Source organism: Gopherus evgoodei, chromosome 3 (assembly GCF_007399415.2).
Source record: "Gopherus evgoodei ecotype Sinaloan lineage chromosome 3, rGopEvg1_v1.p, whole genome shotgun sequence".
Lineage (NCBI taxonomy): Eukaryota > Metazoa > Chordata > Testudines > Testudinidae > Gopherus > Gopherus evgoodei.
The window spans coordinates 141963677-141978591 of NC_044324.1; the positions used below are offsets into that span (position 1 = coordinate 141963677).

Genomic DNA, 14915 nt, shown 5'->3' on the forward strand with positions numbered 1-14915 from the left:
CATATCGTCCAACGGACACAGTCTCTCGGTCCCTTTCTCGTAGTTGAAGCACGATGTTGTTGTGGCTCACGCCTCCTGGTACTCTCGGTGGCCAGTGATGGAACAATTTATAATCATTTAATGTGTAATTATAATATTTTATTTATTAATGTACATAAAAAAACTAATCCACCAATGCTTGCATTTGAACTAATTCTGCACTGTAAAAAATGCTGAAAAGTCATTTACATATATGCTCCTTTTTTGTTATGAGAGCACACTAAAAGAGCATGTCTTTTTTTTTAGCAAAACAGAGACTGAGAGGATATAACTTTTCTCTGTAAGTACATTGGGGTTGAATGCCAGGAAAGGAGAGGAACTGTTTAAGGTAAAAGGCAATGTTGGCAAAGGAACAAAAATAAATTGGGTATAAACAGGCAATGAATAAATTTATGATGGAAATTCGAAGGTTTCTGACTAGTAGAAGAAGAGTGAGGTTCTGGACCAGTCTTCTAATAGAAGTATGGGGTGAACAACCTAATTACTGTTGAGACTGGGCATGACAAATTTATGAGCAGGATTATATGACCGTGTAGCCTGTGATAGCAGGGGGATTGGATTTGATAATCCATTTCTATAGCCTATGTTCTTTTTTGAGATACCAAAATGATTAATCTAAATTAAAATTAAAAACTGACATTTCAGTTAATTAAAATACTCATTTAAAATCACTAGAATGGCAAATGCAAAACTAGAACATTGTTTTTTAAAATGTTGCTGTTTGGAGGCCTTGAAGGAAGTTGATTTGCTGAACATTTAGGTTTGATTTTCTTTTTTTTTTCTTTTTGTTAACCTCTTCCCAACTGACACCTTTAACGCCAGATTTTGGCCTGAAGCAATTTTTTTTACTGCCAAGTTATAAGCAGTTGGCATCCTTTCGTCTGTGAGAGACCGTGGGAATTGCAGCCTGTGATGTAGATGGTTTGCAATGTCTCCTGTGACTAAATAGTCCAGTCCAAGATTTGCATGATCTTTGGCAGTTATTGCAAATGTATGTGTCTTGGTTGGGAACTGCTTGCTTCCTACAGGCTCTTTTCTTTTCAAGTTGTAGGAGCCAGCTTCTGTCACGGACTTTGATGCCCTAATGGAGATGATGGCACCACTTGTTATGATCACTTGCCAAAGTTTCCCATTGATTAAGCTAGATTACAAATTACTTCATATCTCGCTTGCATGTGCCTTTATAGCGAAGCTTGGGACATCCTGTTGTTCTTGTTCCCTTCTGATAGCTCCCCATATAATATGTCCTTGGATATGCATCCATCTTCCAACCTACTCAGATGGCCCAGCCAGCACAATTGTTTTTCCTTGAGCAGAGCTGAAACACTTGGTAAGTTTGCCCTTTGAAGAACCTCTGTATTGGTGACTTTATCTTGCCATTTGGTGTTGAATAGTGGCATAAACAGCGTAGGTGGAAATTGTTCAACCTTTTTTCCTGATGAGTATAAGTTGTCCATGTTTCCCCATACATGAGTGCTGAGGATGCAAGCGTAATACACTAGTGTTGTGGTCTTAATGGTATGTTTTGAGTTGTTCCATGATCTTTTAGTTAGCCTGCAGCCTTTCCAATGCGAACGTTTAGTTCAGGGATCAGCAACCTTTGCCACGCGGCCCGTCAGGGAAAACCCGTGGTGGGACGGGTCAGTTTGTTTGCCTGTCGCGTCCGCAGGTTCGGCCGATCGCAGCTCCCACTAGCTGTCCCAGGCCAATGGGGACTGCAGGATGGGCAGCCAGCACATCTCTCAGCCCGCGCTGCTTCCTGCGAACAGAAGTTCCCTGATTAGCACCTGCCACGTTATAAACACCTGAAAAACATTAATAATGAAAACTCCCGCAGGCATTTAATTACAGTAGAAGTAGCAAATACTGTTGTAGATGTGTCTGTAAGGAGAAAATTTCCTGTGCTGTTTTTTCTTTTTTGTTCATACCTTACATTTTTTTAAATAAAAACCAACCAGGGTTTGCAACTATCTTGTTACTACTGTGGTTTGGGAAATTGACCCTCAAAGACTGTTTTCCTTGGTAGTACTTTTACTTTTATCTGAGAGAGTTTTTTGTGAGAAGACAGAGGCTTACTGTTTGGTAACAGTTTCACTGTACGAAACACACTGTGGATATAAAATGCTGGTTAATCTCTTTAATGTTCTTAGCTGATCCAAATGGCAAACAAATGTTTTAGTGTCTATATTAAAGTTTGTATGTACAGTTTTGTTTTATAAAAGTTAGACTTCTTAAAATTCCTTTCATACACATAACAATAGTGACATCTCTCAGGTGCAGCACCATTGCTTCAACCACTAAACTTTGTAGTTTAGTCATTTGGGAATATTTTTAAAGCACAAAACACGAGTTTTAATCATATTTTCATTAATGTTAATGAAAAATGTGATTACAGGCCATGTTGAGAATTTACATAGTTACTCTGTTTTCAGGCTGGATAAAAATCAATGATTTTAAAAAAATAGGATTTTTATGATTTAAATAGGATTTTTTTGATAAAATGCTTTGAGAAAAAAACTATCTAAAGATAGTTTTAATTAAGATACATTATAGCTCAAAGATACCTCATCATGGAATTGGGATTATAAATTCTAATTCTACAGTATGAGACAATATATTCATGTAATGTTTAAGAAAAGATTTGTAAATGAGTTCCAATCAGGGCCGGCTCTAGCCATTTCGCCGCCCCAAGCACAGTGGCACGCTGCGGGCGGCGCTCTACCGCTCCCCGGTCCCGTGGCTCCGGTGGACCTCCCGCAGGCATGCCTGCGGATGCTCCATCGGAGCCCAGGACTGGCGCTAGTATTTTTAGTGCCCTAGGCGCACGGGCATTTCACCGCCCCGCGTGCTGGTCCCGCTGCTCCGGTGGAGCTGCCGCAGTCATGCCTGTGGAGGGTCCCCTGGTCTGCGGCTCCAGTGGAGCTGCCACAGTCGTGCCTGCGGGAGGTCCATCGGAGCCGCGGGAGCAGTGGACCGTCCGCAGAAATGCCTGCGGGAGCTCCACTGGAGCCGCAGGACCAGGGGACCCTCCGCAGGCACGACTGCGGCTGGTCAACCAGAGCTGCCTGCCGCCCCCCCCCAACAAAATGCCACCACACCCCCATAATCCTGGTGCCCTAGGTAATTGCCTAGGCCGCCTAGATGAAAGCGCCGGCCCTGCCGGAGCCGCAGGACTGGCGGACCCTCCGCAGGGACACCTGCGGGAGGTCCACCAGAGCCGCCTGCCGCCCTCCCGGCAACCGGCAGAGCGCCCCTCGCGGCATGCCGCCCCAAGCACGCGCTTGGCGCACTGGGTCCTGGAGCCGGCCCTGGTTCCAATAGTTCATGGATTAGGGGCCCAATCTTATGGGGTTCCAAGGGCTTCTGTATAGATGATTTAGGTTAATCTTTCTATCTACCCAATGGGACTCAGTGCTCAGTCTAGAAGATACCATCAGAGATGCTTCGTTTTGCAGTTCTCAAACTGTGGATTTGTGTCTCCAGAGATAACATGCTTGTTAACAACAAAAATGTTTTAAAATAAATAAATAATATAGAGAGGTGAGAAATAACAGACCTCAAGCCTATTGTCCCTCTGCAAATTTGTGTACACAGAGTCAGTCCCTTACCTCTCTCTAAAAATGCAAAGTTTCAGAAAGTTCAATGAATAGAAGATTGTTGGGGGTGGAATAGATCTGGATAAGGAGAAGAAGTCTGGCGGTAAATGTGAGAAGGGAGGGACAAGCAGTAGAAACCAAAGTGAAACTGTTTGAGCAGCATATTCCAGGAGTCTTGAGGTGTTTCTGAGTGTAGCCTTCATTGATTTGAGATCTACCATACCATTCTCTCACTAGAAGGGAAAACCTATAATGGCAGCAGGCTGTAAAAGAGACCTAGTTTGGGAATAAGAACCATTCAATAAATATATGTTTCCTGCTGATGTTTTAAAGAAAATCACACCAGTGAATTGGGGGAATTCACTTAAGCACTTGGATTCAGAGACTGTTGAAGTGAGAATCTCATTTAAACAGTAGTAGCTTCTTCTGCCGGTGTAGAAAGAATATTTTCTTCCTTTGGACTAATTCATTCCAAATTGAGAAATCGTTTGGGACCTGAAAAAGCAGGAAAGCTTGTTTTTCTTTTCCAGATTATGAACAAACAGGAAAATGAAGGTGAAGACAACTGAGTTAGCTGAAGAAGCCAATATTTTAAGTTTCTCATGTTGACTTGGCTGACATAGTCGATTGTATTTATTTATTTATTTAAATATTTCATTTAACTATTTTAGTTAAAAACAATTTTAATAAAAACAAACTTAATTTTAAACAACTTGAATGTTTAACTAAATTCAAAAATTCATATTCTTGTTTTGTGAAAATATTAAATGTTTGTAGTTGAAGAAGAAAATCCAGAATACATAATGTTGTTGTTTTAGTTAAATAAAACAATTTAAATATCTGTCTGGCACCTTATAGACTAACGTTAGTCTATAAGGTGTCACAGGATTCTTTGCTGCTTTTGTCTGGTAATGTTCTCTTCGTAATACAGCATGGCAGGAAAATCCTCCAAATATTAATGATTAACTTGTTGAATTGGAGAGAGTTCACCTCCCAATGACTTCATAATTATCTGCTTCAATTACCTTTGGTAAATGAAATAGCCAATCATTCATTCTTTTTCTGGTAAAACTAATCTGGCAAGTTTTCAAAATAAATGACTTAAAATGTATCGTGTGTACCTTCTACAAATGAAACCTACATCTATCTCAGAGTTGTGAAGAATATGTATTAAGGGTATAACAACCAACAATTATGCACTTTTATGTAAAAATCCATGATTAAATCGAGTCTTCCTGACTAGTGATTTAAATCAAATCAACCCTGGTTGATTTGTACAATGAAGTTACAGGGTTCTTAATTCTGTAATGTCTCCAAATATTAAGGAGAGTGACTACTATAAAGAAGATAGCTTCAGGACTCCTGTGTTTACCTGGTTGCATGAGACCAGCAAATGGTGCCTTTGGCTGTCTAGGATGGCACCTTGATCACAGAAGTTAAAAATAGAAAAGATATATGAGATCAAGTCCAGCTCCTGGAGAGAGAGGATGTATTAATTAAACTGATATTATGCTTGACCTTACATTGCGTTCTAGGTCACTCTCATTTGTCTTTTACTTTAGTTTCTTCTGCTTTTCCTCCTGGACTTTTCCCATTTCGTTTGTCTGCTGTGCTTTGTCCAGTCCTACACTCTAATTACTTGTAGTTCCATTCCTGACCTGCGTGCAAAACTAGAGGTATCCTGTTTTTGCTTTCCATTGATAGAGTGTCTCTTTCCTATAAATACTCAGTGCTTACTTGCTCAGAGTAAAAGACAAGTGTTTCCCCACCAGGCTCTTCTGCAAGTGAGTAATGTTTTGGAATTGTGTGCTCATTCACCATAATCACTTCTTCATAAGTAGGGCCCTACCAAATTCATGGCCATGAAAAATGCGTCACAGACCATGTAATCTGTTTTTTTGTGTGCTTTTACTCTGTACTATACAGATTTCATGGGGGAAACCAGCATTTCTCAAATTGGGGGTCCTGACACAAAAGGGAGTTGCAGGGAGGTCAAAAGGTTATTTTAGGGCAGTCGTAGTATTGCCACACTTACTTCTGCGCTGCCTTCAGAACTGGGCGGCCGGAGAGCGACGGCTGTTAGCCTGGCGCCCAGCTTTGAAGACAGCACCCTGCTGTCAGCAGCGCTGAAGTAAGGGCAATACCGTACCATGTCACCCTTATTTCTGCACTGCTGCCTTTAGAGCTGGGTGGCTGGAGACTGTCGGCTGCTGACTGAGGGCCCAGCTCTGCAGGCAGCTGTACAGAAGTAAGGGTGGCAATATCATACCATGCCATCCTTACTTCTGCACTGCTGCTGTTGGCATCTCTGCCTTCAGAGCTGGGCTCCTGGCCAGTAGCCGCTGCACTTACCTGCCAGCTCTGAAGGCAGTGCCACCGCCAGCAGCAGTGCAGAAGTAAGGGCAGCAGTATCACAGCTCCCCTCCCCCTACAATAACCTTGCGACTCCTCTCCTCTTCCCCTGACTCCTTTATGGATCAGGACCCCTACAATTACAACACTGAAATTTCAGATTTAAATAGCTGAAATAATTAAATTTGTTACTTTTAAAATGACTGTAAAATTGACCAAATTTGTGAATTTGGTAGGACCCTATTCGTAAGTGACCATAAAAAATATTGCTATCACCACCTCCTGGTTCGTGCTAATAATTATCTTATTTACACTTCAGTTGTGGCAAATTACACTTTTTCATTCTTCTAAAAAGCTGCATAAAATTGCAGTAAGTGGTTGTTTTCATACCTTTGTATAGCAAATTTCAAACCCTATAAAAACATAATTTTTTGGAAAAAAAACCTTAAAGTTAAGGAACAGTATTATTACCAATTTATCCATGTTAATTTTTCAGACTTACACTCTGTATCATTGATCTTGTTAAAAAATTAATCTAGTATATGTTTGTTCAGTAGTTTGTGATTTCTGGATGGGGTCACTTCCCTTCCCATTCTGCATCGTACCCACTGTGTTCAGGACCCGCCTCACTCCAAATCTCCCTGAAATTAATTTGAAAATGTTGGTCAATATGACTGCACCTTAACCTAAATTCACTGGTGGCATGATTTGTCATTTTAAAATCACGTTCTCTTTTAAAATATCTTTCTCCCCTATTGCTGTGAGTACAATCCAACCAATCAGTTTCCCCTGTTTATATAATTACAAAGGTGAAACAGTTCACCTATATAGAAAGTGCTATCAAATAAACCAGATTAGCTTAAAAACAACTCTTTTTTTTTTTTTTTTTTTTTTTTTTTTTTTTTTTAGCATGGTGTTGGTTTTTTTTTGCTACAATGTTTTGTTGGTATTACTAACAAAGGTATAAAGTTTTTAAAAGTAATTCAATCAGCAGTGTGATTTAAGGTGGTAGTGATCCTTTAAAAAGAAAATTGTGGTAATGGAAAAGTGCATTGCCTAAGTCATTGATCTTACTTGCAATTAGCTGATTGTTTAAAAATTAATATACTCAGCTTTCTCCGGGGAGATGCTTTTGTCACACCAATAGGTTTGAATAAGTTGGGGAGATAGTGGATAACAGATTTATGTGAATTATGTGTGTTTTTATTCAAGTTCATATTTGCATTATACCCATTTGAAACATTTAATGGTTAAAATAAAATAGAGGTAAAGTAGTACTTCATATGATACTGTACTCTTGAAGGTTTCTTATTTCAGTCCCAATGCTGGTATTTGGAAACTCACTGCATTTTCATTGTTGAGATAGACTAGCTTATATCTTAATTAAGGGAACATAATTGACATTTAAAAAACATACCTGTTTGAAATAAATTCTATACCTATTATTAACACCTCTTACTACTAAAATGACATACTATAAATGCCTAATTTACTCGTAACCCTTCATATATTTTGTTTATATCATGTCATGTTCTGATCTCTTTGCCAGACTTTGGAGCACGTGAATGTCTGGTGTTATAGGCTGAACAACAGCATGGAGTCATTTGCATATTGTTGGCATCTGAGCCCATAAAGTTTCACTACTTCTACTAGCAGATGCTATTGTGTAGATCCCTGTAGTACGCGCAGGTAAAGGAACCAATGACACAACTGCTACCCTCTGGATATGTCCTGTGAGGAAGAACTCAATCAGTTTCATAGTGTGCTTTTTGGACCCCTACCTCTTCTCTGAGACAGGATTACAGTATCTGTGATTGACTGTACTGACTGCTGTGGGGAAGTCAGAGTATGAGTATAGATCTTTTCCTTTTTTCCATGGAAAGAAAAAGAGCAGCCATCAATACTAATACTGTTCCAGATTCTGGCCTGAAACCCGACTCTAGGATCGAGGCTACTGATGTTGGACAAATGTCTGAAGATGTCTCTTTGCTAGCTTCTCAACATATTTATGAAGGCAAAAAGGATTAGTAATACAGTAACTCCTCACTTAACGTTGTAGTTATGTTCCTGAAAAATGCGTTAAGTGAATCCAATTTCCTCATAAGAATTAATGTAAATGAGGGGGTTAGGTTCCAGGGACATTTTGTTTACCAAACAAAAGACACGCACACGCACACGTTTCACACACATTTTAAACAAACAATTTAATACTGGTACACAGTGATGATGATTGTGAAATTTGGTTGAGGTGGAGGAGTCAGAGGGTGGGATATTTCCCTTACTGCTAAATGATGAACTAGCAATTGGCTGAGCCTTCTAAGGGTTAACTCTCTCATGCTACAAGGCAGTAGGAATAGTATGCACATTACCCCTTTAAGTACACTGCCTTGTTGATTAGATCAGCTTGCTGAGACTGCAACATCTGCAAACTCCTTCTGTCCTGAGCCCTGGTGTGTCCCCCTGCTCTATGGAAGGCAGAGTGCAGGAGCAGGGGCGAGAGGGACACCCTGACATTAGCTCCCCTCTTCCTTCCCTCCCCCCTGCACAGCAAGCAGGAGTCTCAGGGAGCAGCTCCAAGGCAGAGGGCAGGAGCAGCACATGGCAATGGGGGGAGGGACAGCTGCAACTGCTAGCCTGCTGGGCAGCTGCTGCACAGGGAACTTAGGGGAGCGGGGAGGTGATGGAGCAGCTGATAGGCGGGCTGCTGGTCCAACCTGGTTCCAGATCCCTACCCGCTAGCTGTAACGGGCTGCTCTTCTTGCAAGCAGTAGACAAAGCAGGCGGCTGCCAAAGGATGTTAGAAGGGAGCATTACACAACTTTAAATGAGCATGTTCCCTAATTGATCAGCAACGAAACAACATTAACCGGGACAGCTTTACTTGAGGAGTTACTGTAACATGGATTACTTGGTTTTTCACCTTCCAGACAATGTTTAGATGTATTGTTTAACACATTGTATCTAGTATTTAAATAAATGGAATAGTTCAGTAATCAGCAGTTTACTATGCTGGTAATATTTACTTTGTTAGTTTACTTTGATACTAGTAAAGAATTAGAACAAAACCTGCACCAACGATTAATGAGGAATAGCTGATTGAAGCTGAACCCAAGCAAGACAGATTATACTGCTGGATAGAGGAGAGTGCTTTGAAAAGTTTGTAGACCTGCATTTCAGTTCCTTGTCTACTCTACAAAAGCTTTTTTGAAAAAATAACACTGGAACCCCTAGCATAATTAGGCCACTGGCTGCTGACTATTTCCACCACTGTTGTTTAACCTAGCTGGTAGCAAGTCTAATCTGCATTATGCTGAAAAAGGTGTCAGCAGCCACTGGGCTTGCTAAAATAGGGTTGGGGTTAGTGAAAAACTTGTCTAGAACTTCCATAGCATAGAGAGGGCCCAAGGCAGTGAAGACCTCACCTCAAAGTGAGAAACACTCTCTGTCTCCTAAACATTCCAGTTCTTCCATGTTGGGCAGTACAGACCTTTCAAGATTCAAAAAAAGGAGCCATTGTGGCTTTTGTTGCTTCCTGTACCTGCCATAATTTCCCTTGCAAAATAAGGTGCCATCCAATTGGAGGGGAAAGTTCGAGCCCAGACGAATTCTCTTCGGTGCTTGTGAGAAAGAAAGCAGCACATAACCACCAGAGTTTTATAAAAGGCGGCTGATGTAGTAATAGATGGCTGCAGATGCTGCTCTGACAAGATCATTTTTCCACTCACTGAGTGTTCTTTCAAGAATGCGTATACCTTTTTGTTCTACTACGTTCTGGGTTATGGATTCTGTTTGACTAAACCACCAAGACACACAAGCTTTGTCTGCAAGAGGGAGCTGTATGTTATTCTGCCTGTTGAAAATACATCAGGAATCTTCTGTATTAGTCAAGATGCTTTTTTTCCCCCCCTTCCAAAGCATCTGTTTGTGAGAGACACTTTTTTGAAATAGGCTCTGCCACACCTTCCTGCATACAATTTTGTTGAGGCTGGTGCATTTAATTAGCAGTGTAAAATTGATTTTACAGCATTCTATTCAAGATTAAGAGCCAAAATAGAGCCCTGATAATACAGTTCTGGAGAACTCAAGTATTAATAGCAAGTAAAGGACAGTTTATAGGTACTATTAAAGTTTACACAAACTGAGTGACTTTTTTGTTTTGTTTCCAGCTGCTGTTGGCTTTCTGACAGTTTCCAGTGTCATCACCATGTCAGCCCCTTTCTTCCTGGGAAAAGTTATCGATGTAATTTATACAAATCCCATTGGAGATGTCACCGACAGCCTGACCAACTTCTGTGCCTTGCTAAGTGGAATTTTTATGTGTGGTGCTGCTGCTAATGCTATTCGTGTCTACCTCATGCAGACTGCAGGTAAAAATAAAATGGGGTCAGGAGACTGTCTCCCTTTTTGCCATAGAAATAATGTATTGTATAATGGTCTGAAAGAAGTCCCTGAAGCTAGCTGAGATCTTCTCTGACATAACCGTCAGTGTACTTTATCACATAGGATGCGTGTGTTTTATCCTTTCCAAGAGAGTTGTTAATCATTTTTATTTGATGTTGAGAGAGATCTTAAAACTCATTTTGTATCGATTCTAGCATTTTATAACATTGTAGCATGACTTCTGTGTTGCAGAGCCTTGTATGAAGTCAGTAACTGGTGTGTGTGTGTGTGTGTGTGTGTGTGTGTGTGTGTGTGTGTGTGTGTGTGTGTGTGTGTGTGTGTGTGTGTGTGTGTGTGTGTGTGTGTGTGTGTGTGTGTGTGTGTGTGTGTGTGTGTGTGTGTGTGTGTGTGTGGCTATTTCTGTATGTAAAGTTTTGGTATGTCATGCTTTGCTGGAAATAGTCGTCCTTTTTGCTCCTTATAGGACAAAGAATTGTGAAACGACTGAGAGCAACTATGTTCTCTTCTATTCTGAAGCAAGAAGTTGGTTTTTTTGACAAAACCAGCACAGGAGAACTGATTAACCGCTTGTCTTCAGACACAACGCTGTTGGGCCGTTCCGTGACCGAAAACCTTTCTGATGGACTAAGAGCAGGAGCTCAGGCATCAATTGGGGTTGGAATGATGGTATGTCTGTCATCTTCTGCCTCTCCCTTGCTACTCACAGCAGGTTCAAGGCTATATAATTTGCTATCCAGTAATGGCTGTGTGTGTGAAGGTTCTGTAGTCTGCTATAAAAGCTGTTGTGCTTTGTAGAGGCAGATTTATTCCCCTGTTATCTTAATATCTACAATCCCCTTTACACTTATAAAGTTTGCGGATGATACCAAGCTGGGAGGGGTTGCAAGAGCTTTGGAGGATCGGATTAAAATTCAAAATGATCTGGACCAGTGGTCTCCAACCTTTTTGTGGCCAGTAGCACATTCATGTTTTCAGAAGAGTGTGGCGGGCGCCAACAATTTTTCAAGGCTTATTTTGTATTTGTACATTAAATAATATGAAAAACATCATATTTAATATTACATAATATATGAATCTATAAGATAAAAAGGGTAAGTTTACATGGAAAAAGTATTAATTAAATTATTTGGCAATTACTCTTTCACCTTATCATGTGAATTTGCTCTTTTTTATCTACCTGTAAGAAAAGTTGAGTTTTTAAAAAATAAATATCATAAACAGTTTTCATCTTATTTATTTAAAAAAAAGTAAAAGATTGTTGAATTGCTGATCCAAATATATTTATTATTCTTACTTTAACATAGAATGAAGCCTGCAGCCCCAGAGTTCTCTGTCTCTGGCAGGTGCAGGGCCACGGCTTCTCTCCAGCTTAAGCTGCAGCCCTGCGCCTGCTAGGGACAGAGAACACCGGCGCCTGCAGCTCCGGAGTACTCTTTCCCCAGCAGGCGCGGGGCCCTGGCTCCTCTCCGGCTTAAGCCGCAGCGCCGCACCTACTGGGGACTGAGAACACCGGCCCTTGCAGCCCCAGAGTTCTCTGTCCCAGGCAGAGGCAGGGCTGCGGCTTCTCTCCGGCTTTGAAGCTGGAGAGAAGCTGCAGCCCTGCCCCTGCTGGGGACAGAGAAATGCGCCCGCAGCCTGCAGCCCTGGAGAAACTGAGAGAAGCCGCAGCCCTGCACCTACCAGGCACAGAGAACACTGGCACCCGCAACTTGCAGCCCTGGAGTTCTCTGCCCCTGGCAGGCACGAGAGAGCGGCTTCTCTGCCCTGCTGGGCACTAGGCAGGCGCACATAAATGCCCCGGCGGGTGCCATGGCACCCATGGGCACCACGATGGGGACCACTGAGATAGCTAGTCCTGCCATGAGGGCTGGGGACTGGACTAGATGACCTCTCAAGGTCCCTTCCAGTTCTATGATTCTATGTACTCCATTGTAATAATCTGTGCCTGCAGCCAGTTACGAGTGTGCTACAAAGTGGATACTCACTTCTATGACAAGCCATGATAAGAGAGATGAGGGAGGAACTCTCATTGTGTTCTGTCCTTTTCTTTTTTTTTGAAGGATCAAAAATGAACCGTATGCCACATTTCTTAGGTTTCCCCATTCATATATCACCCAGAATATAGCTGTCAAGTGGCATGCACCTGCATTCACTGAAATTGTAAATGGAAGTTTTGTCATTGACTTTAATAGGAGCAGGAGAGGGCACATGGGGCCTGATCTAAAACTGGGTGAAGTCATGTGCGTTGGGCCAAAGCCTCATTGAGCAGGGTCAGCCTTAAATATCAAATTACTGATAAGAATTTTGCAGTGGCTAATAGACTGAGGCAATGGCTTGCGTGGGTAGAATATCAATAAAGGGTTTCAGTGTTACTGATGCACAGCAAGCAAAACACTTTCTGGTGGTGGGTCAGTTACCTTATTTTTAGTACATAAAAAACTGACCCCTCTCCTCCCCCTGTTGTTTATCTAGACTGAACTTTGTTACGCTACCTTATCTCAGAGAATTGGTAACTTGGTGGCAATCCTTTTAAATAAGCATGGTGGTTTTCTGGTGTCTGAGGAAAGACAGACAGGAAAAAGTCACTTAATAAAAAGAAAGGCTTTCTAGTTCGGCAGTGCCAGCAAAAGTTGGCAAGAATTTCTACTCTCTAAAAATGTAAAGCATTATTTAACTCTTAAAATTTTGTCTCTGATAAGATATGACTTTCAGTCCTCTGTTAAAGTAAATGTTATGGTCTTGCCCTTATCCCACAATATAGATTGTCTAAGAATAACTTCTCATTAATTTCCATGAGGAGTTCTGTTTAAAAATTGCCGGCATGGTATGGTCCTGCTAGGTTAACAGGAAAAAAAAAATTACCTGGGGTGGAAAGGCTATTGTAAAAGTGCCTTACAGTCTATCATATTAGCAATACATTTGTAGGATCATTTTTTAAATGTATCTGCAAAATTTTTATCCAGAACACTAGAAGGAAAACAACCAAATTAAATAACATGCAATAATAAAATTAATACTTTTAAAAAAAAAAGCCTTCTTATAGTATTCGACTACTTTTGCATAGATGCTTTGCTGCTGCTTGTTAATTGTGGGTGATGACCTTATAGTATAATTAACTAAATCCATTCTTCTGACACACAAGAAAAGTAAATAGGAATTACCTTTGCTGGTACTGCTAGATGGTAAAGAATATTGGTGATCTTTTCCATTCCTCAACCCCACTAAAATACTATGCAATATATCTGTTGTCTACATGCCCTTACACCAAACTTTCTCTTCAGTATTTCATTGTTGATGATGATACTTTGCATTTCTCTAACACCTTCTGTTAAAAAATATGAAACCTTTTACAAATATTAAAAAATTAGGCTTTTTAGCACATTCGAAAGGGAGCTAAATAGCATTGTCATTTTACAGACAGGTTAAGTGACTTGGCCAAGCCCATACAGCAAAGAAGTGGCAGAGTCAAAATTTGACTCCAGACCTCTTGATGTGCAGTCTCTTGTTCCGACCAGTAGCTAACATTCCCCAAATGCAATAGAGGAATGGGCATTTTGTCTGTCAGAAGTAGAAGACAAAGGGAAGAATTTGTGATCACGCTAATTTTACAAACGTCTGTTGAAAGCAACCACACTGCATTAAGTCTATGTACTAGTGTATTTTAGCAAGACTTCTTTATTTGTATGCCAAAATATTAACCCCCGGACACTTACTTCTTCTAGTTTTTTGTTTCTCCAAAACTTGCCGCATTTGTTCTGAGTGTTGTGCCCCCTCTGGCTTTCATAGCTGTAATTTATGGAAGATATCTGCGAAAACTTACTAGAATGACCCAGGATTCCCTTGCAGAAGCAACACAGGTAATCTTGTTAAGAAACTTGAGAGATCATGTTAGCTAAAATTAAGTTAAATAAATATTGTAGAGTTGCCGAGGTGCTGAGGATAAGAATACCTTTCATTGCCCTGAGTCAGACCTGTATCTCAGTACTAACATTCATTTTTTTAAAAAAGCTTTATCTACATTGTAGCATGGAGTACCTAAGATCATACAAGATTTAGGAATTCTGCTGACGAAAAGTTAAGGGAATTGGGTGCTTTCTCAGTATGAGGGGCGAAATGTTGACATATGAAATCTTATAAGGTTTGGGACCTGGCTGTGTGTGGGATTACGTCTCTTCTTGGGCCATAGTATTGCATTTGAGATTACAAGAGTTGCTCCAGCTGAGCTTCCTAATATAAGAGGTAGCAGTCAGCAAGTCATTCTTTGTGAGTGGCCTTGGTCTTGGAACTGACCCCACGCTCCCCCTTGGAGCCACCTGAGCCCAGATTTGTTAACCTTAAGGGCATGCTGCAAAGTTAATCTTTTTCTCGTAGACAATTGGCGAAGGGTTAAGACGCAAGTTGGAGGGACCTCATTATTAAAGGGACATTTTGTGGAAGGGGTTTTGTTATCTGTGCTGGGGCATTTATATTTATATATTGTAAAATAAAACTACTGAGAAGATGGTAGTGATCTCCTTTAATAGAAAT

General features: G+C 40.8%; 1 protein-coding gene across 3 annotated transcripts in view; it reads left to right on the forward strand.

The window, feature by feature from the left end:
• ABCB10 (ATP binding cassette subfamily B member 10) overlaps positions 1-14915 on the forward strand; it is a 41197-nt gene that overhangs the window by 7223 nt on the left and 19059 nt on the right. For 2 of the 3 annotated variants that reach the window (XM_030556874.1, XM_030556872.1), the window contains exons 2-4: positions 10154-10354; positions 10852-11054; positions 14111-14245. In XM_030556874.1, the coding sequence (XP_030412734.1) occupies positions 10154-10354; positions 10852-11054; positions 14111-14245 (539 nt within the window). Of the gene's footprint in view, positions 1-1268; positions 1370-10153; positions 10355-10851; positions 11055-14110; positions 14246-14915 lie in introns of all 3 variants that reach the window. The other variant, XM_030556873.1, reaches the window with a different exon arrangement.